The following is a 22051-nucleotide window of genomic DNA, read 5'->3' as shown; positions in this document are numbered from 1 at the left end:
AGGTAGCACAGGCTGGCTTCAAAGTCACCGTGTACCTGACAATGACCTTGCTTCACCTCTCGTGCTGAGATTAGACAAATGCCCCCACCCAGATACACACTTTCCAAAGCAGTGGGGTATGGTGGATTTCACATAAGGTCCACCCCGAGTTATCAAGGATCACACTACGGCTGTTTAGTTGTCTGTTGGGTCTAGCCAGTGCATGGCAGGTAAAGCTGTTGGGGAACTTCCTCTCTTCCCCGTCCAGGCCATGACTCTGGGAGACAGGAGTCCGTGTCTGTGTGGCCTCTCCTGGGAGGTACCTGCTCCCATGGCTCAGAGCCTTCCAGGCTCTAGGTCCTTCAGCTGACGTTAGGCCTAGGGTGGCAGCACCTTCCTGTCATCACGAGTCTTGAGTACCTAGCACCCTCTGTGGCTTTTTCTTCTCTTGACCCTGCCCAACCCTCTGGAAAGAACTTTCCCGAGTCCTTTTCCCTATGTCTTTTTAAACTATTTCTCCTTGAGCCACAACCACTTGCTTCAGGTCCTTTCTCCACTTGAATAAAGGCCAAACCGTAGCAAATCATAGAGAATGCTTTCAAAAGCCTCATTTCTCAAGTCTGTTTTATTTGAAGTTTTTACATTTATTGTCATCAATAGACCACCAGTTTTCACACCTTCTACGTGTGCTCGCACACGTATGTGTGTGTGTGTGTGTGTGTGTGTGTGTATGTAAGGTGTGGTGATGCTGTAATTGAAGCACTAAGAAGGTGCTTGAGCTATATAGTGAGACTCTAAAAAACCAAAATCCTTTCTAATGCATTGTCTGGACAGTTTTATATGAAAACGTTGGCACTCCTCCCAGCAGTGGCTTTAAAGCGAGACTCCTCCAGGGGCTTTGCTTTAGTCCTTGGTCTCAGGATACCCCTCGTGTAAGTCCTGCTAAGGCTTAAAAGGAGAAGGGGGACAGTTTCCCTCAATTTCCTCTAAGTAGTCTTGACTTTTCTCCAGCTCCAATACAGCTCTTCCTACCTACCTGAGGGCAGCTGTGGGCCTCACTGCACCATGCTTGGGAGGAGCAGTGCTGTGTTGTGGCCATTTCCTTTGCAGTTTCTATGATGCTTTGTCTCAGCCGAAGGGCTAAGGAAGGTGTCCCCTGTGCTGTGCTGTTGTCTCTAGAGTGCAGGCCAACTGCATAGTTCTCAGCCATCCCTGCCCCATCCACCCTTCTTTCTGGCAAATCCTGTTTTATACAACTCAGCCTGTTTTTGACATACTTTTCCTCTTGGGTTTGGGGGATGCCAAAATCCATGGAGTATAAAGGATGGACACTCCCAGGAACTTGGAACTTCAGAGCACCCCTGCCACCACTCCCCAAACTCCCCTAGCTAGGGCTGACTTCAAGCATGCCCACCGTCTGTGAAATCTGACAGACTGCAGAGGATGGCAAAAAGCTCTCACCTCACCTGGCCTAGCTCAGGTGTTGGCTGTGACAAGATCTGGCTGCCTTGGATGAGAGGCTATAAATGTAGTGTGAAAAGAAGGGTGCCATGGGATGGATGCGGGCTACTTTATGTTGTAGCCCCTCTATCCAGGGTCACACAATCTTTCAGAAGTCTGTAACACTGGGAACAAAAACTCACAACTACTAAACAGAATAGTCTTTTATTTTCAGAGCAGAGGCTGGAGCAGGGCCATAGCGTGCCTACAGTCCCCACTTCCTCATATTCAAGAGAGGCCAGCCTCGAGTGCACCTCCAGTTTCAGGGGCAAGCCGAGGAATGTTCCCCCAAGGAAGGCTCCAACAGTAGGCTTTCTGAAGGACCCATCTGGTGTTGAGACTTTAGGTCAGGTTCAAGTGCAGACTCCCTTCTCATCATAGCCTTCGAGCCTTGCGGGGTCGGCAGCCGTTGTGTGGGACAGGAGTGTTGTCTGTGATTGAGATCACTTCCAGACCCCCCATGGTCAGTCCTTTGATGGCAGACTGGAAGGATCAGAAACAGGCAAATGGCAGGGTCTCCAAAGTGATGACCCAGCATCTCTGGATAGGGCTCCAACAGGGACAGAAGCTCACTGGGTGACACTACCATTCCTGTCCCTGTTGCCTCCATCTTGTGCTTTACAATCTGAGCACAGGCTTGAGCCTTGCACTCCAGCAGCCTTACAGGAGCATTTCCCTCCCCTGGAACACACACACTTGTACTCTAACACCTCACTCTTTTAAAGTCAGAGAGATGTCACCTCCTTGGGGAAAGCTGTAGCCCCACTGGTCTCAGGAGTCCTCTCAAGACCCTCAGCACCTTGGCCCACACTTCTTCTCCATGGCATCCACTAGTCTGTGCTGAGGATCTGTCTGGAATGGTCCTCCGGAGACCACTTTCTATTCCTAGGGGCTGGCACAGGGCAGGCACTCAAGAAGCTGACTAACTGAACTACATGATCTAAGCTTACTCTGAGGGCCTTAGCAGATGGTAGGAACAGAAATGAACTTCAAGCAATGCCATGGAAATTCAGCAAGGGCCATCTCTACTGTCTCCACACCTGGCTCTAAAGAACACGCACACACTGGAGAACCCTAGGTACTTACCCAGCGTCCTGGTCCCATGCCTTTCACTACGACTCTGATGTGGGTCACTCCCTTTCCTGTGGCTTTCTGGAGAGGAGCAAGTGGTCAGTGCCCGGAGACAGAATGGCTACATCCCAATTTCTGGCTATTGTCTCCAGGAGACATGGGAAAATGGCAACAACAGAATTAAACAGGGAACAGAAGACACAGAAGGAAGCCAAGGGCTGATGGCCTTAGTGGAGATGGACACAGGCACAGGCTGGCCAACACAGAACTGCACTGCCACCTAATGGTCACTTCTAGATAGTGCCTGACTTTCCTCCAAATGCAGATTTATGAGACAGAGGTGGGGGTGCCACCATGTCTAGGCTGAGCCTGAATGCCCACTTATAAAGCGGGACTTAGTATCTTTTGAGTTAAGATTATAAACCAGGTGTGGTGGTGCATGCTTTTAATCCCAGCACTCAGGTGGCAGAGGCAGGTGGATCGCTGTGAGTTCGAGTCCAGTCTGGTCTACAAAGCGAGTCCAGGACAGCTAAGGCTACACAGAGAAACCCTGTCTCGAAGAACAAAACAAAACAAACAAACAAACAAACAAACAAAAACCAAACCAAACCAAAACAACAAAAAAGATTATAAACACATTCACTATGGGTCCTAGAAAATACTCAAAGCCTACCATGCAGAGGTCCCACAAACACTGACATCTATCTCTTAACTGATTGTCCTGTCTGATGGGCAATTACATCACTCTGAATTTTGATGACCATTACAGCAATCAATAGTTTTCTCAGGTCTAGCTTTAAAGTCAAGGTGTTCCTTCAGGAAGTATTCCCGCTACCAGAGTGTACAATGTGGGAGGTCTCTGCTACAGCAGGAAGCATGCAGCCCTGGCCCAAGGCCGATCTGGGTTCCATCAGGGAGCTGAATCAGCTGCTCCACTTTGACCAATCCCACACAGTCGGATCCTCTTGAAAGAGGAGATAATAGCGGGGTCTTCTGAAGACAGGGTAATAATGAAGTATCTGAGATGGAGTTTCTAGAAAGATCTGCAACACTCCACTTTGGGACCTGTGCTGTAAGACATGCTCCCTGAATAGAATACAATCCCTGTGCCATCCACTGGCCTTTAATGGAAGGAGCTTTGGTGCCTAAGCCTTCAGCACTCTGGTTCTTCCTCTGAACACAAATTAATCTTTTTTCTCCACTGAAGCTGAGAAAGTTAGTAGCCTTTCTACAAAGGTCTCTTCAAGCAGCTGCAGTGACAAGGCATCTAACAGAGGTGGGCCGAGACCTCACTGCTTCTGAGTCTTGGTGAATGAGAGTTCCCCATCAGCCACAGGAAGAGCAGAACAATATGGTCAGGTACTTACCGCTGCTGCAGCTATGCCTGCTGTCTGTGCTGCGATGCCGGTGCCCTTCTTGGCATTGCGAAAGCCTTCTGTACCACAGGAGGCGCGGGCCAGCGATGTGTTAGTGGGAGAGACTACCTGGATCTGTGTGCTGGGAAAGGAAGCACATCGTCTACTATTGCTCAGGGAAGGAAGGATCCTTAGGAGCCATAGTGAGGAAGAAAAGAGGTCTGCTCCTTCCCTATGCTAAAGGAAGACTGACAAATCACACTTAGAAGGAGTGCCATAACCCGAGGGCAGGAGAGCGGCACCAGAAGCCTCCTGGTTTTATAAAAGCCTAATATTACACATTGGGCAATTGCTTAAAAAAAAAGACAACACTGGGAAAGTTTCAAGTATCTTCTGCTGCAACAATGAAGAGAACGGTGGGTAAAGGATGGCTTCATGGTTACAGGCACACCCACATGGTGGAAGATTTGTGCACGTTGTTCTGTGACCTCCACACGGGTATTCTCCATCTTCAACAAGTACGTAAAATGTTATAAAGAAAACAATGTGAGTAACTACCTAGGATCTGTGCCTTGCTCTGCACCAACAATGACCAGCTCACACCCAATGCAGTGTCACCTCTAAAGCCTGTTGCCATCCCTTCATCAGTGGACTGTTTTGAAGTGAATCTAAGACCTATTATTGCAGAGGTAATCATACAGACTCATAAAAAAAAATCTCACAAAACAACTTATCACAACAACACTATTACAGTGGATAATTTAAATGCTTATGACATTCTATTCTATGATCAAACATTATTTTAAATAAGTTTGCTCTAACATGGTAAGTTGTAATTAAGAATGACTTTAAGAAAACCCTAAGGTATGTTTCCCGTGTCCCCTTTGGTTATCGTCACCCCACTTTCTGCAGAGCTCCCTGGGTGCTCATGCTGCAGAGGAGACCCGCTGGGTTGGCCCTGGGCATGGATCCCGTTTGTGGGTCGTGTTATGGCTGTTACCCCTCTCCCAGGGCTTCTTGCATTTCCTTTACTGAACAGAAGCTTTATGATGCAGGGTGTATCTTAAAGGCTACGGACACAGCAGCAGAAAGAAAGCATAGCAGTTATGTCTGCATCAGCTCACAAGAAGGGAGATGCTGCTGTGGGCCCAGAGCACCTCTGTGCCGCACACTCTAGGCCAGGATATAGTTGTGGTGCTGTACTCCAACAGTGTGGCTGCAGGCCGGGACCAGACACAGATCCCACTTTCAAGTGGAACCTGGCCTGCAAAGCTATCACTGGTGCCCTATGCCTCTGTGGCTGGGAGCCTACTTGATAGCTGTGTGTACCGCACACAAGGGCACTAGTCTTGGTACTTTCAGTCACTATCACTCGTAGCCCTGCAAAGGAAGGGAGAGTGCACAGGGCCTGAGGTAAGGCTAAAGGGCTTGCACTGTCTGGAAGTTTATATCTTGGCTAGATTACAAATAAATCATGTGCTTGTAGATTGCTTCTCTTGCCATATGCTTTTAAAATTGTCCATCTGACTCTTATGTAAGAATCCTAAGGAAGGCAGAAAAACTGTAAAATTATAGCATACTCAGTCTATTTTATATTTTTATGGAACTCAAGTAAACTTTATAAGGAAAGAAGATAGTTTTCCCAAACAAGATGAAGCTAGCATCTGATACCCTGACTTCTACTTCAAGAACGGCTGAGGCAGCAGCAGTCTACAGGGGACTCACCCAGGCACCCCTTTTCTTACTTGTTGTAGGTTGCTTTAATGTGTGCAATTGGGACATCCTCAAATTTCATCCCTGCCCATCGCAGAGAGCTTTCCTGTCCTGGTACTGGAGGGTAAATGCTGCAATCAGAAGACACATTTTGTTTAATTTCTCAATTGTTAGTTCTTTAAATCAAAAGAAATACACATATGTGCTGGGCTTTTAATCCTAGCACTCAGGAGCCAGAGGCTGGTGGACCTCTGAGTTCAAGGCCAGCCTGGTCTACAGAGTGAGTCCAGGACAAGCCAGGGGTGCACAAAGAAACTCTGCCTCAAAAACCAAACATACAATAAAAAAGAAAAAAAAAAAGACAGACAGACATATATGCTTAAAAATAAAATAAAATAGGTTAAGTATGGTGATGCACAGTTGTGATCTACGTAAAGTGGGGGCAGAGCGGAAAACTGAATTCAAGGCTAATCAGGGGTCCAGCTTAGGATATAGCGTAAGATTCCTCCCAACATACACACTGATAAAGGCCTCAAGTTTCTCCCCGCTCCCCCCCAACATACACACACAGACAAACCCAGAATGTAAACTAAGAGCCTCTGGCTCTGGAGGAGCCTCTCTGCATCATTCCTTCCCAGACCTTCTAGGCTCTGCAGGACTTCAGGGCTGGGAGCACTGGCCTCAGCACTGGGTTGTGTTCTTGGGTTCCCTGGGGCTGGACTCTTCATTTTCAGGTGGAAAACTCAAGTCCAAAAAGACACAGGGCCAGCAAGGAAAGCCAGGCCTTGGATCGAGGAGACTGGCCTTGGGTCTGAGCTTTGTTCTTTAAAAATTTAACCACGCACGCAACTGTCATTGAGCATTTCAGATGAGAGTAAACCTGCTGTCTCATTGTGCCTACACACCTAAATCAGACTCAGATTGTACCCACACACCCACGCTATGTTTCTACTATGCTGAAATCACTTTTAGAAAATACGCTACCATTCAAGCACCCCCGGCTCCATCTGTTTCTCTAAGGATATTTTCAAAAGCTCAGCACAGTGCATTCTCCCGTGGCTCGATCTTAGCTATGACGTGTAGCCTTTGTGGGTGGCTGGCCTACCAGCTTCTGTATTAAGAAGGGAAGTTGTCTAGTCCTGTAGATGACGTTATTGTTCCATCATTTCGCCATGGATTTTTTTCTCTCTCTCTGTTGACTTGGGAGCGAGCAAATAACAAATCTAAGTCTGAGTAAAACCAGTACAATGCATCTTACATAGCAAAATTTAGAAACTAGGAGGCTGAGCCATGTAATCTTGGGCATGGCCAAGATCAGGCCTTTAAACTTCCCAGGTTTAGCTGGGCATAGTAGTGCATGCCTGTAATCCAGTGAGTTTAAGATTAGCTATGATGACAGAGTTCCTGGTCATCCTGGGCTAGGTAGCAAGAGCTAGTCACAAAACAAAACAAAACAAAACAAAACAAAACAAAACAAGATTCTCCCAGGTTGAAGGTATGATGAGCAATGGCTCATTGAGGAAGTCCTAAAAAAGAGAGATATGACTTTCTGGAACTAGTCTTTCTACCCACTTTCATACCACGGAGGTGTAGCAAGGCAGTTTAGTTGCTAATTGCTTTGTTTTGTTTTTGAGACTGGGTCTCCATACACAGCTCTGGCTGGCCTGGAGCACACTATGTAGACCAGGCTGTCCTCAAATGCAGGGATCCTTTTGCCTTTGCTTGTACTGTACGGGGGTCAAAGGTGTGTACTATCATGCCTGGCTTAATTGCGTAAGTTTAAAAAATACAAATACAAGCCACTAAGGAATACTGAGAGTGGGAGAAACAGAGCCTCCTGATTGGTAAGCCAATACCAAGTGGTCAGGCCTGAAGTCATATACATACAAGGAACATTATATGGGCTGAGCAGGCTATACTTATATAGTTAGGAATATACCTCCCCCAACAATTAAAAAAAAAAAGGTCGTAAATTTGAGAGAGAAAGAAGGGGGAAGAAGGAAGGTATTAGAAGGAGGAAATGGAACAGGGGGACATGATGTAACTATATCCTAACTAAAAAAAAGGTGTGAATAAACTGAAAAAAAAAAAAAAAACCCAAAACCAAAACCATGCTGGAGCTCAGCATCCTCTGGCACTCCTTCTAAATAACTGGTGATTATTTCGGCAGCATCTCCAAAAGTTCTGCACTTTCATTTCTAAACATTGTCTCCTGTGTCCTACCTTGGCTATGTATACTTTGGGATCACAGCCAGCTGTTATCATGACCCGCACATACATCATAACCTTGGCTTCAAGCATCCCTGGCAGCCCCCCTGCCCCCTCCCCCAGTCTCTGCCTGCCTTGCTGTCTTCAGGGCCAGCACTCCAACGGGTCCATCAGCTCCCCATCACTCCGTATACCTCAGGTACTATGTCTCCTCACCTGAACTAGACCCTAGTCTCAGGTCCCCTGTCTCACTTCACTCCCAGCTCAGGTTAAATCCATCTCTCCAGACAATGTGAGCCGTGCAAACACTGCATGGCTGACTGGTCTCTACACCAGGGCTTTTTGATTGACATTTTGGATGAGGCTGTCGGTGGGGTGGTTGGTAGCATCCCTGGCTTTAAGTCACTAGATTCTATTTCCTAATTTATGATCACTAGAGTTTTTTTTTAAAAGACACTGTTAAAAGTCCCTTGGGGGACAAGTCTGTCCCTACCAAGTCCTATTCCTTCATTTTGGTGAATCTCCAGCATCTAGTGGGCTCTCCAGATGCCTCACAACCATCCTCTGTTCAATTATCTTCCCATTCTCCTCTTCTACACTTCCCTTTATCTCCTGGAACATTCAGTCCCTTCGTTTCCTCGGGGCCAGCTGATGACCTCTACAGAGACACAGAATCAATCAGACTTCCTTCCAGCTTCCACCACCAAACACCTGTGCCCATGGCCTTCGAGGACTTTCCTGTCACAGTGTTCCAGCTGGGTATTAGCCCTGCAAGGCCACTGACCCCGCAATGGTCCCTCTTCAGTATCAGCCTTTCTCCCTGGTCCCCAGAAGCAAAACATATTGTTATGTCATGAACATAAAATGAAAACATCAAGAACAAAAAAATAACCCCAAGTTCCCAAGAGCTTCTCCCTTGTATCAAAGCCTCCCTAAAGGAATGACAATCCACTCCAATGAGACGTCATTTCTGCTCTCTGCCTCAAAAAGGCTGTTGTCAAGGTCACCAACCAACCCCATACTATTAAATCCAACGAGCAATCGTGCTGTCTGCCTGTCAACTCATCTGCAGGGCCAAACAGCTGAATTCCATACTTTGCATCATGCTAAAAAGAGAATCTTGTCTGGCTTTCTTCCAACTTTGGGGAGGTTCTCTCTTCTGTTGGTTCTTCCTTTCCCCAGATCTCTGTCTATATTACACCTCTATTTGGATGCTGAGTGTCTCAATTTATAAAAATATTTTATATAGGGTTACACAATGCTATTTTAAAGCAAGTATAAGGCATCTCAAACTTAACCACACAGATCTAAACTCTCTGAGTCCCTACCATCTTAACATATAACAAACTCCATATTTTCAGTTGTTTTGTGCCTAAATTTGAGCCTTCACACCTCTCTCACACTTTATAAACAGATTCTTAGGTCCTGCAGAGGCATCACATACCATGTTCTTTCTGACAGCCTGCCTTTCTGCTCTGTTCCCTCTGCCTGTGATGATCACGCTGAGCTTGTCCAGCGGAACTGTTCGGGTCACTGCTACACTCCATGGAACCTTCAGTCTTGCCTGACTTCCCCAGAAGGGCCTTACTCCTTTAAATGTCCAACCTGGTCTTAACTCTATTATCCTGCTGATCAGATTATGGTTGAAACACTGCTCATCTGTCTTTCTTGCAAGTCCGTGTACTACTTTACGGGAGAAATAACCTGTATTTTCCAACACTTATCATGGCACTTAACAGGTAGTGGGTTTTCAGTAACCATTAAATAGATGTTAAGTTAAATGAATGTATATGCAGCCTGCATTACAAAGTATTAAATACAAGTGGGACGAAGGATGCCAGTAACCCAGGGCTAGGCACAAAACCTAACACTGGACCTTTTGACCAATTCTAAGACGTGCAGTTAGTGTAATCCCTCAAGACATGTTGTGTTGGAGGTAGACAGAGTTGTTAGTCGGGCCTCAAGTCTATCTTACAAGGGAAGAGAGCTGGTACTTATATAATCTGACACTCAGCTAAGAGCTGCTAATTGGACCACTACTTTTATGCCACAGTTTATTCCTGTCTTCACCAACTCCTCCAAGCATTATCTCCACTTTTAGAGCGCGGAGGATCAAAGACTGATTTGCACAAGCTTCCACAGACGATAGAGGACAGTCAGGAATTCATTTTTTCTATTGACTCGTTAGGGTGACGGGCAGAAGTCACAGGATGCTAGTTTCCAGAGGACCGGACCCACTTAACCCTCACCTGAAGCGACTCGGAGCCGCTGCCTTTTCAATTTTCTGTTCGGCAGCTGCGTCTTCTAATCTCGGGGCACCGGTGTGGATGCTCTGAGTTGGGGCAACGGCCACGAGCCTGCAAATGAGAGCCCGGTGAGGGATTGGATTAACAGTGTTTGGGGGGGGGGGCGGGGTTCAAATGGCACATAGGACCGGACGGCAGGTGGACAGGCTCGAGAGAGAACGTGGGCTCCGAAAAACAATCCTTACCTGGTTATCCCAGGTCCAGCCCAGGACCGCAGGAGACACGACCCGCAACTTCTAACAACCTGCATGACTGATATTGACCCTCCTCAGCTCCGGTCCGTGGCGCCTGGACTAGCTGAGGCCAGCACCATGAGCATCTGTGGGGGAGTACACAGAAGGGAAATCACCTGATTGCTCTTAAATGGCCCTGTAAATAGTTTTGTTCAAGTTTAAATGCTCTATAAAACCACCCATATGGGAACCTCTCCCCTTTCTAGTGGTCTAACACTAGAATTCCACCTACTTCTCCCAACTGCAATGGTTCGTTCTACTTCGTAAACCTGCCCCCTCGCCGGCCCGCGTGGCCTCATGGGAACGTGGGGTTGGCTGAGGGCGCGCCGGGGGCCGCGGTACCTTGTGGGAAGACAGAAAGATGGCGGCGCCCGTAGGGCGTACTCTGCTAGGGGTAGCTAAAGGCTGGCGGCGGCTTGACAGGTTTTGGGCAGGTAGCCCGAGTTCTCGTTGTCTGTCCCTTGAGGCTACACCCTCAAGCAGTCGGTCTCCATGGCGCTTGCTGGGCGCCTTGTGTCTGCAGCGGCCTCCGCTGATCACCAAGCCGCTCACCCCATTGCAGGAAGAGATGGCGGGTCTGCTGCAGCAGGTAAGGCAGACGCTGGCTTCGTTGTGCGGTGAGGGAAGCAGCGGTACCAAGTGGGCCTTGATTGCATGGTGACTGTGGTTCTTTGTGTGACCTTGAGCAAATCATTTTAATTTTTGATCTTTAGTGGAATCTGCAAGACGGAAGTTGCCGTACTGTGCAGGTGGTCAACAGGGTTTAATTCGTTAGGCTTGTTTTCACTTGAGCACTGTGTGTGGTTAGTTTTCTTGTTCGTCCAGCACAGTAGGGATCCGGTGGTGAGCATGGATCACGCCCTGTAACTCTGGAGCTCGCAGACTGCAAGAAAGTCTGTGAAGTGATGAGTGTTGGGGAAAAAAAGAAAGAAAACCTTGGAGGCAACGGGCCACCCTTAAGATGCATGTGGGAACGTTTGCTTTGTTTTTACCTCAGGGAACAATTTCTGTGAAAGACAAGTGAAGAAATAGGGTGGAAACCCAAGTGTAGTTGTGGCCAGGGTGCTAAGTCTCTGTAGACAGTGATGAAAGGTTTTAATGTTTCCCCAGACTCCAAGAGGCTTTTGTCTTGGGAAACTAATGGATACTGTCTTCAGTGCTTTTTGCTCTAGTAAATAGCCTTCCCCCACCTCCCCCCCAGGTATTCATAGCTAATACCATGTTTCAGTGTTCAGAGATAGATTCACAGTTGTGGGTAAGACAGGCACGTAGCTCTGGTTCCCATAGAGTTTCCTGTACTGGAATTAGTCATATGACTAATTACAGACTTGGGTAAGTGCTATAAAAGAAAACACAGCTTACTAGAAAAGTTTTACACAGAACCACGTAGGTTTGATTTTTCATGAGAAATGTCTTTCTGAGAAAGTGGTATTGAAGTTGAACTTAGAGGGATGATTAGAAATCTGGGAGAAACGGCATGAGGAGAGTATCTAGGAAGAAGGGATGTTGTAGAGTCTTCAAGGCAGGAAGGTTCTGGAATAGATGCTGGTCAGAGGCCAGTAGCCCTAGACTGTGGGTAGTGGGTCCCAGTGCCTAGCTACCCCTCCGTTCTTTCTGACAGTCCTGATCTCTAACCGCCTTTTGACAATTTAGCAATTTCCACTTAAGCTTACAGTCCAGTGGGCCTTTTTCGTTCTTTAGATCTGGATAATGTTTTGATTATGCTGAGTGTGTTATGGGATGCACTTCTGATCTTGCCAAGGGTGTGGTGGTTTTGTTCTTTCCTTCTCCCTTCTCTCTTTAAATTTCCCAGGTAGAGATAGAGAGAAGCCTGTATTCGGACCACGAGCTCCGCGCTCTCGATGAAGCTCAGCGGCTGGTGAAGAAGAAAGCCGACCTTTATGATGATGAGCAGGATGAGGGCATTACGCTTGCGCAGGATTTAGAAGATATGTGGGAGCAGGCGTTCCTACAGTTCAAACCTGGAGCCCGAGTGACAGGTTTGTGACCTCCTAGGCCAACCACAGAGAAGGGAGAGTGGGGTATTCTGGGCATTCTGGTTGCCAGATGAAGGGCCGTTAGCCCATTCCCGCATTGCACTTTAATAACACGTAGCTTCAAGTAACAAAACAGCTTTCAGGAAAATAACTCCCTAGCTGCGTTCCTTATATTTCCCTAACACAACTTTTTAAATGATTTAATGCTATTTTCAGTGGCAGTAAAGTTTCTTTCTCTTCTTCTTTCACTTCTAACTCTGGATCAGAGGGTGGGAGGAAGTAAGCCTTTTTTCTCTGATTTCCGTTTTATTATAAGCCACTCTAAAAGCAGGGATTGAGTCCTATTTTCCTCATTTCAAGATGACTAAAGAACAGAGATGGTAGGGGTTAGTTGGATTGGTATAGTGCTAAGTCCTATGGACCAGGGTTTTGTTTTGTTTTGTTTTTTTTTTAACTGAACACATGTGTTGCAGAGGTCTGAACCCAGAGCCGCATAGTGAACTGCCTCTGAGCGTATTCCTGTTCTTAGTTTGGATTTTTCCAGGCATTGCTTCTTTTCCAGAGGCTTCAAGTTTACTCTGCTCTTGAGAGAAGTTCAGCTCTGGTTCCAGTTCTTTTTGTTCGAGTTAGGGTTACACTGTGGCTTCTTTAGAGGGCAGGGCGTGTGCTGGTCCCTGAAGGAGGGCTCTACAACTCAAAATCCTTGGTTTCGGTAGATCGCAATCTTTGTTTTTTGTTTTCTCTCTCCTCTGATCATCTCTTTTATAGAAGCTGATAAGAAAAATGACAGGACCTCCTTGCACCGTAAGCTAGACAGGAACCTTGTCCTCTTGGTCAGAGAGAAGCTTGGAGACCAAGATGTTTGGATGCTCCCTCAAGTAGAGTGGCAGCCCGGGGAGACCCTTCGAGGGACAGCTGAGCGGGCCTTGACTTCACTCTCAGGTAACTTCTTTACCTTCAGAATCCCTCCAGATTCATTTCTGCTCACTGAGATGGGGCATAAAGAAAGAGAGTGGGATGTTTACAGGGCACTGACAGTTGAAATGCAGGTAAGAAGCTGGGTGTGGTGGTGTACTTCTTTAATCCCAGCACTAGGGAGGCAGAGGGACCCCTGAGTTCAAGACCAACTTGGTCTACAGAGCAAGTGTCAGGACAGCCAGGACTACACAGAGAAACCCCGTCTTGAAAAAACAAACAAACACCCAAAACCCAATCCAAACCAAAAAACCCAAACAATCAGATAAAAATTCCGGCAAGGATTTTCCTTAGAACAGTGAGTGTTTTATCTTAATATATGAGATTTTAGTACATTAACCACCATTCTTAGCTCTTCCCTCCTCTCCTTTTTCCTTCCTTCTTCCCTTCTCCTTTTCCCCCCCTTCTCTTCTTCTTTCTCTTGTTCTTTCTCTTCTTTTCTCTTTCTCTCTTTTTTTCTGGTAGCCCAGGGTAGCCTTGAGCTTGTTATTCATGTACCTGAGGATGACCTTTAACCGCTGATCCTCTTGCCTTTACTTCCTGAGTGTTGAGATTAGATACTTGAGCCACAACATCCAATCTTCTGCAGAACCGGGGACTGGACCCAGAACCTGTGTATGCTAGGTGAACACTATGCCAACTGACATTCGACCCCAGCTCCAAGGGAGAAATCTTAGTCAGCGAATTCATACCTGTGCTGGGAGAAGGGTTTCTAGTTCATTGCCTTAACCACTTAGCTACTAATACACTAATCAGAATTCTTACACTCAGGAAATGTAAGTTTTGTTTTTCAGTACTAGTGATTGAGCCAGTGGCCTTGTACCTGATAGGCAAGTTCTCTACCACTGACCTATGTTCCAGCACTTCTTCTTGGTACCATTGTGTATCCATTGACTCAACTAGAAACCTCAGCATAACCCTTGACCTCATTCTGATGTATGCATCTTTGGGTCTTGCCTGGCCTGTTCCAAACCATCCTGCCTTAGCTGTGATGTCCTTCACTTCCCACTAGCCTATGGTACTATTAATGTTAGGGGCCAGGTGATTCTTTGTGAGAGATGTCTGTGTATTTGTATGGTGTTTAGCATCTTTGGCCTGCCTCTGCTCACTAGTTGCTAGTGGTGCTATTTCATTTCCCACTCCCACCCCTACCCCAGTGTGACAACCAAAAAATGTCTCTACACATTGCTAGAGAGCAACATTAGCATGGTCGAGAAACACTATACTGGAAATGCAAAAAAGAAAAAAGTTCCTCCTCGCTTTTGTGTTATACTCTCCAGTGCTGTTCACATGTGCTTTCTCCATAAAAATCTCTTGTCACTTCTTTGCCTAGAATTTTTAAATGTTTCCCATCTAAATGCAAATACCCCATACATGGCCTATAAATTCTTATCCCGGTCCAATCTAAGCTGATCTTAGTTAATGTAGAATCCAAGTTCGAGCCCAGGAGAGCAAGCCTGTGTCCTCCAGTTAGTGGATTTTCATGCATCTCTGCTTTGGGGTAAGCAGGTCCCTTTAGGAAGAGTGCCATCTTCAGGTGGAGCGCTCCTCACCCCACTCCTGGCTGTGCAAGCAGCTTATGAAACAACCCATTTCTGTGCCTCCCGTTTCCCAGGGACCCTGGCAGTGGGTCACAGTGATGAGCTGTGCACTGCGCCTGCTCCACGGCTGCTTATGTTGCAGCGGGGAATGTGTTCTTTCAGTTACGCCATTGCACCGAGATGTTCTGTTTACACATTGTGTTCTAGCTAGGATTTAGAGTTCCCTGAAGGTCAGAGTAGCATCTGTTCCTCTTCATGAGTTCTCAGCAGTCCCTGGCATGTAGTAGGCACTAGCTGGTGTTGAGTAAGTGGCTTTGGTAATAGTGTAAGCACATAGCCACTTGATTGGCTGTGCCACCCGGATAAGTCCTAGAAAATGTCAAAAGTTTGTAAGTCCCTTGACCCTTTCTCACTAGGGGCTTCTTTAACGTGCAGGAGAGGCCACAGAGGACAGTGGAATGTAGGGGCTTTGCTTCTGTCAGTCTCTCAGCTGTCACATAGGAATTGGCAGTTGTGTTTTACACCAAGGTCTTTAGGCACATATTCTCAGGTGCCCTCACACGAGTGTGCATGAGAAGTGCCTGCTCAGCTCTGCCTTCTCTGTGCCTGGTGGGAAGGGGTTCTGCCTCAGCACTGTGCTTTCATTTAACCTTCCCATTGAATAGATGCTTAAGGAAATAAAGGATAGCAATAGCTCTGTATTTATATTTAATAAATACATATAAAATAAAGTAAAAGTTGATGGTAAATATACTGCAAAGTTAGCAAAGTAGAAAATTTAAAATAGAACAACAAAGAAGAGTTTGCACTGTAAACATTTAAGAAAAGGGAAAATATGTTCCTTCCACACTGGCTCTACACTTCAGCAAGATGGAATTTCTAGAGGTGAACTCACCAGAGGTGTGCAGGTGGAAGACTTGAAGAATACTGATACAGAGGATTTGGGAGCTGTGCCTGCTTGACTTCCGGGAGCTGTCGTGGTAGTGTCTGCTTACATGGACCTCACCAGAGTATGAACTAGTCTTTATTTTAGTTTGTAGCTGAGTCATCAGTAGAAATAATCTGCCTTGAGGTAGTGTTTGCTTCTTTGCTATTGAGATTAATCATCTTTTCATATGCTCATTGTATTTCTTAATTCTGCGAACTGTCTGCTCAAGATTATTCATTCCTGTTTGTAGTGAACTGTTTTTATATTTTGACTTGATAATATTTTAATCTGTGTTTTCCAGACTATAGAAAAATAGTATTTTTATTCACTTAAGTTTGGAGAGTTCAGGAAAGTATTAAAAAAAAAAAGTATAATCTCACTCCCAGATACCTACTCGGACACTTACATGTGAATGTACATTGTATGCAAATCCATCTGGTGTGAGTAATGTTTTGTTAAGCTTGAGAACATCAATTCATGCATATGTTTAGTGATGATCCGTATCTAGGAAGTGCAGCACAGCAAGTATTTTTCCTTCTCAGAGGTAGTGCTCACTAACAATTTTTTTTCATTGCAGTATTTTAGAAATTTTTTGTACATATTCAAGCTCATAAATATTTTTCATTAAAAAATTTAAAATTACTTTAGTTCATGAGTGTGTGTGTGTGTGTGTGTGTGTGTGTGTGTGTGTGTGTGTGTATGTGTATGGAGTGTGAGATCAGAAAACAATTTATAAGGATTGGCTCTCAGCCATGTGGGTCCTGGTGATTTTACTCAGGTCATCAGGCTTGGTGGCAAATAGTTATACCCACTGAGTCATTTCTCTTTATTTTGAGATAGGATCTCACTGTGTGGCCCAGGTTGGCCTGGACCTCACTATGTCATCCACTTTCTTTTGACCTCACTGTGTCCACTTATCTCTTGAATCTGCAGTCTGCTTGACTCAGCGTCTGCAGTGCAGAAGGTGAGAGGCAAGTGCCCTAAGCCCCACTCCCAAGTGCTTCTTAATACCTTATGGATTGTTCCTTTGTTGATGTGGTGAAATAATTTTCCGAGTCTTTTTGTTGTTCTTTGAGCTAGAAGCTCATGTAGTCAAGGCTGGCCTCGAACCCACGGCATAGCTGAAGATGACCTTAAACTGCGGATTCTCCTGCCTCTGCCTGCCAGGAGCTGGTTGCTTTGGAAACAAAATGTATAATTTTGTCTTTGGAGAGTTTTTTGTGTCTTTTTTTTTCTGAAAGATTTAAATTTTAGATGAACAAGCATAACTTTCTTTTTCCCCCTAGCTTATTGGCTTGTTTGATAGGCTGGCCCCTTTTGATTCGTAAAATACCACATATCCTTCTAAACTCTTGTGCGTTTTTTATTGTTGTTGTTGTTTTTTTGTCTTTGTTTTTTAAAGTGAGAACTTTGAAAATACATCATAATTCAGAAACTACAAATTGTTGATGAAAGCGTCATCAAAGTGGGTGAATCTTTAGGAAAATGTAAAGCTTCTGTCAAGTCTTGGGCCCACGGTATGAGTTACGGTGTGAGGACTGGGGCTGGGCTCTGGCTCTGTTTAGCTGACAGTCCTTCTGTTGCCATTTAGTGATTCTGCATTTTGCCATCTTTGAAATGCTAGACAAAGGTTATTAACTCTTTCTTGACTGCATACCATAGAAGTCAAATCTGATCTGGGTGTGGTGATGCGTGACTTTGATATCTGTATTTAAGATGCTGAGGCAGGGAGATCACTATTTTTAAGCTTTTTGTTTTGGCTTTTCCAGACAGGGCTTCTCTGTGTAGCCTTGGCTGTCCTGGACTCACTTTGTAGACCTGGCTGGCCTTGAACTAACAGAGATCCGCCTGCCTCTGCCTTCCAAGTGCTGGGATTAAAGGCGTGCGCCACCACACCTGGCCAGAGATCACTATTTTGAAGGCACCTGGGCTACACAGACTGTCCTGAGCTATCCAAGGCACATGGCAAGACTTCAGGAAGCTCCCTCATGCTAAAGATCAGATTGTAGACCCTTTCGAGGTGATGAGCTTTGTTCTGAAAAGTGTTTTGATGCTGTTTCAATGGTTGATGACAGGGCTGAAAGCAGAAGCCAGCTGCTGTGACTCCCAGCTCATATTAACCGCACTGTGGACTTCCAGGACCACAGTGGCAGCCTGGCACCTGGGCTAGAAAGCATTTGGCTTGAGAGGGAGGAGCCTCTTTAGGGCTGCCACACTCATGGGGTCACCTTGGGCTCTTGTTATATGCGGCTTTTTCGAGCCTTCTGTGATTCGGCTGAAGATGCAGCAGATGGCTATGACCTAACCTTCCAAACCTTTCTTTTCTCCTCAGAAAACAACATGGAAGCCAAGTTCCTAGGGAATGCACCTTGTGGCCACTACAAGTTCAAGCTCCCCAAAGCAATGCGGACAGAGAGTGACCTTGGGGTCAAAGTCTTCTTCTTCAAAGCTATGTTGCTCACCGGAGACTTTGTGCAGGCCAAGAAGAAGGGCCACCATGTGTGGGCCAGTAAGGACGAGCTGGGTGACTATCTGCAGCCCAAGTACCTGGCTCAGGTCAGGCGATTTCTCCTGGACCTCTGATGGCCTCAGGGAAGGTAGTTTCTCCTGGACCTCTGATGGCCTCAAGTTGGGTCAGTTTCTCCTGGACCTCTGATGGCATCAGGTTGGGCAGTTTCTCCTGACTTCCAATGGCCTTGGCTGCCTGTGGATGATGCTCACTAGTCAACTGTTAGGACCTCAGGAGCAGTGAATGATGCTCATTTACCATCAAGTACCATACTAAATTCTGAGAATTAAATGTGTCTGTCATTGTGTTGGCTTTTGATTTGTCCTTGGAGGACAACTGGCTTTGCCCAGTGAAGCAGGGCCAGGACAGAGTACTTCTCTATAGCAAGTTAAAGCATTGTGTTATAGTGAATTAACTGACCTACTTGGCCTGGAAAAAAGAGAAATGAATTGACCTAAATCCCCAGTTCTGAGAAAGTTTCTGGGCCCATGAAAAGCCTAGTTACATAATTTCTTAGCTCTTTTCCATCTTAGCTTTTCCTTTCCATTTGATAGGAAAGAGATATCTTCTTTCTCTCTCCCTCCCTTGGTTTTGAAAGTCCACACGCCCCCTCCTCGAGACAGGGTTTCTCTGTGTAGCCTTGGCTGTCCTTGATTCTTTGTAGACCAGGCTGGCCCCAAACTCACAGTGATCCTTCTGCCTCTGCCTCCAGAGTGCTGGGATTACAGCCGTGTGCCACCACACCTGGGTGAAAGTGTGATATTTAGGAGATAAATCTCTTCTTAACTGTTTAGCAATGGTCACTTGAAATAAAGCCTGGCTTCTCTCCAGCCTACCAGTGAGGAATCATGGCCAGACCATGATGCACATCAGAGACATGGGAGCTGTTGGCACTCAGGGAGAGTGCTGTCTTCCTGCCCCTGGGGTAGGGGCTTTGGCTGATGGGTGAGTTTGGTATTTGGGTCAGACTCATCCCCAGAAGCTGGCATATAAAACACTTGCTACGGGGCACACAGTGCAGGTGATTCAGATGCCATGTGTGTTCGGAGTGGTCAGACCGTCACAGACCTATCAGTCTTCCCAATTTCATCTCACACAGACTTCTGGGTAAACTGCCCAGCCCTTCTATGTGAGTGGGGGTCTCTTAGGAAATGGGGGAGGGGGGACGGCATCTCTGTTTCTATACCAGATGGTGCCTGCTATTTTTGCTTAGGGTCAAGGAATTTGTTTTTTCTAATCAAGATTGGCTGTGTCCACGTCTTTGCTGGGCTTCATTCTGCTCTTACTGCTCTGGCTATAGAATTTCACAGGTTTTGTGAATCTTCTCCAAAGCTGTTTTTATTTTCGGAGTGTAATTTTTGCACAGTGCAAAAGAAACTAGCATGGTGTTAGAAATGACTGCTCAGTACCACTCTGAACTGGCCACTGGCTGTCAAATGTGACCCCCAATTTTTTCTGATGTAACTGTCTTAGGGTTACTATTGCTGTGATGAAACACCATGACCAGAAGCAAGCTGGGGAGGAAAGAGCTTATTTGGTGTACACATTCACATCACTGGTTCGTCATCAATGGAAGTCAGGATAGAAACTCACACAGGCCAGGAACCTGGAGGCAGGAGATCGTGGAGGGCTGCTGCTTACTGGATGCTCATCATGGCTTGCTCAGCCTGCTTTCTTAAAAGAACCCAGAACCACCAGCTCAGTGATGGCAACACCCATAGTGGGTGGGGCCCTCCTCATTAATCACCACAATTACCACAATTGAGGTTCCCTTCCCTCAGATGACCAGCTTGTGTCACGTTTATATAAAACTGCCCAGCTCAGTGTCCTGGGGAAGAAGGCCGGGGCAGATTTAGAAATGATGGTTCTATTTCAGGGACTGGATGACTTCAACGTGAGAAAAAGAGAGGTAAGTGCTGTATGTGATGGTGAGGGAGTTCAAGTAACAGGCATGGCTGTGCAAGTAGGAAGGGGCGGGTGCCTGTGCGCGCGCACCTGTGTGTAATATGTAAAACCAACCCCTGGGCCCCTCAGAAATCCTCAGGTATTGTAGATTTTCCCAGTCCCAGACTTGCTCATTCCGTTTCCCAGTGATTCCCAATATCCTGAGACCGCTTTTTTTTTTCTGATTTTAAATGAAAATCTTGGCATGCTTGTGGATTTAACTTCACATTCACCTCCTTTTGGGCCCCTTCTGTCCTTGTGTGCGCTGCTGCAATTAACTCTTTATAGTGAGACTAGTGAGCCTATGCTTACATCTAACTGGACTTCAGAAAGCGTGTCGGTGGATCAGCATTTCCTATGACACCAGCACCAGGCTGTTTGAATTTTTGACACATTTTGGCTACTGTTACTGTAAACATAGTGAAGGAACTCCTAAGAACTGGAAACAGAATGAGGTTCCTTACCCACAAGGTACATTTTTATTTAAACCAGCTGGCAGCCATCTCCCCCACCCTCACTCCCGTTTCTGTTTCTTTTCTCTGTGTATGTAGCCTTGGCTGTCCTGGACTCACTTTGTAGACCAGGCTGGCCGCGAACTCATAGAGATCCACCTGCCTCTGTACCCTGAGTACTGGCGTTACAGGCGTGCGCCACCGCGCCCTGCTTCTTTACTCTTACTTTATCAAGGAAGGGAATAGACTGGAAGAAGTAGTTGCCTTGCTCAGGTTTTCTTGCTGGATGTTCGGGGCCGGTACTGAAGTTCATCTCTGCAAACAGCTAGTTTTTAATCTGCCTTAACTATCTTTCCAGTAAAAGCCAAGACGATGTGATAATTTTTTTGAGAGCTCTTTAGCACTGTGCGCTGCTTGACGTAAACACTGAGTAGATGTGTGTGCCTCCAACCTCAATTTCCTACACAGGCTCCCAAATGCTCCTGCGATCAGATGTGCGGGCCACATCTCTTAAAACTCCTCTCACCTTTCCTAGGATGTGTATTGCGATAGCTAAGCATTTCTGACCTGTTTGGAAAGGGACATGGGTAATTTGAACATGACTGGGTTCCACTCAAAACGGGGGTACGGTGGATGAGCCCTATAACCATGTCTGGCTGTGTGGATTTGTTAGCCTTGCCCCACCCTGGGCCAGGGAATCCAAAGCTACCTTTAGACCCTAGCTTATGGGGGCACTAAAAGCAGAGCAGACCTGCCGACCCAGTCTATTAGCTTATGAAGGGGAAACATGCCAGCTGAAAGGTCAGGAACCCAATTATTAAGCATTCCCAGATAGCTGAGCTCCAGGCACACAAGGTGAGATAAAACCCATTAGCCTGAAGTCTCGGGGCAGTCACAGACCCCACCCATCCTACAGGCTTGGATGATGGCCAGTCACTTTTACCTTCCTTGGGACTTTAGTTCATAAAATGGCATGAGGGAGGAAAATGCTCATCACTGTTTCCAGTGGAGGCATCCACTGTGGATGCTACATGGGGTTCAGGGGTCATTCTGGACATGATCCATGGCTACTTCAGCTAAGGGGGGGTCAGACTGCTTGCTCCCCAGGAGGCTAAGAAGGCATGACTAATACAAAATGAGAAATAGGTGCATCTAGCTAGCCCACTCTCAAAAGCTATCCACAAGTACTTTTGAAGGCTTTGGCAGCATGACAGACATGTTGCAGGATATTGGCTTACACCGTGAACCTGGAGACTGTGTTGTTTACAGGAAAAGCCTGTTTCTAGTTGTGGTGTGGCTCAGCCCCACTACACACCTTTAATCCAAGACAGCTTTAAATA

General features: G+C 46.3%; 2 protein-coding genes across 2 annotated transcripts; one reads left to right on the top strand and one right to left on the bottom strand.

Moving 5' to 3' along the window:
- Positions 1 to 1628: 1628 nt before the first annotated feature.
- Positions 1629 to 10678, bottom strand: MRPS11 (mitochondrial ribosomal protein S11). The gene is made up of 7 exons (XM_084756192.1): positions 10598 to 10678; positions 10318 to 10451; positions 10076 to 10183; positions 5651 to 5749; positions 3918 to 4047; positions 2566 to 2631; positions 1629 to 1962 (listed from the first exon to the last, which is right to left on the bottom strand). Exons 2-7 carry the CDS (start codon positions 10380 to 10382, stop codon positions 1855 to 1857), a joined length of 576 nt encoding a protein of 191 aa, XP_084612318.1. The 5' UTR covers positions 10383 to 10451; positions 10598 to 10678; the 3' UTR covers positions 1629 to 1854.
- Positions 10679 to 10685: 7 nt separating this feature from the next.
- On the top strand, positions 10686 to 18620 carry MRPL46 (mitochondrial ribosomal protein L46). Its single transcript, XM_084756204.1, has 4 exons — positions 10686 to 10954; positions 12179 to 12365; positions 13131 to 13304; positions 18139 to 18620. The coding sequence occupies exons 1-4, from the start codon at positions 10727 to 10729 to the stop codon at positions 18387 to 18389; spliced, it is 840 nt and encodes a 279-aa protein (XP_084612330.1). The 5' UTR covers positions 10686 to 10726; the 3' UTR covers positions 18390 to 18620.
- The last annotated feature ends 3431 nt before the right edge of the window (positions 18621 to 22051 follow it).

This window comes from Acomys minous (assembly GCF_964271855.1).
Source record: "Acomys minous genome assembly, chromosome: 2".
NCBI lineage: Eukaryota > Metazoa > Chordata > Mammalia > Rodentia > Muridae > Acomys > Acomys minous.
This window is presented reverse-complemented; position numbering and strand designations above follow the sequence as displayed.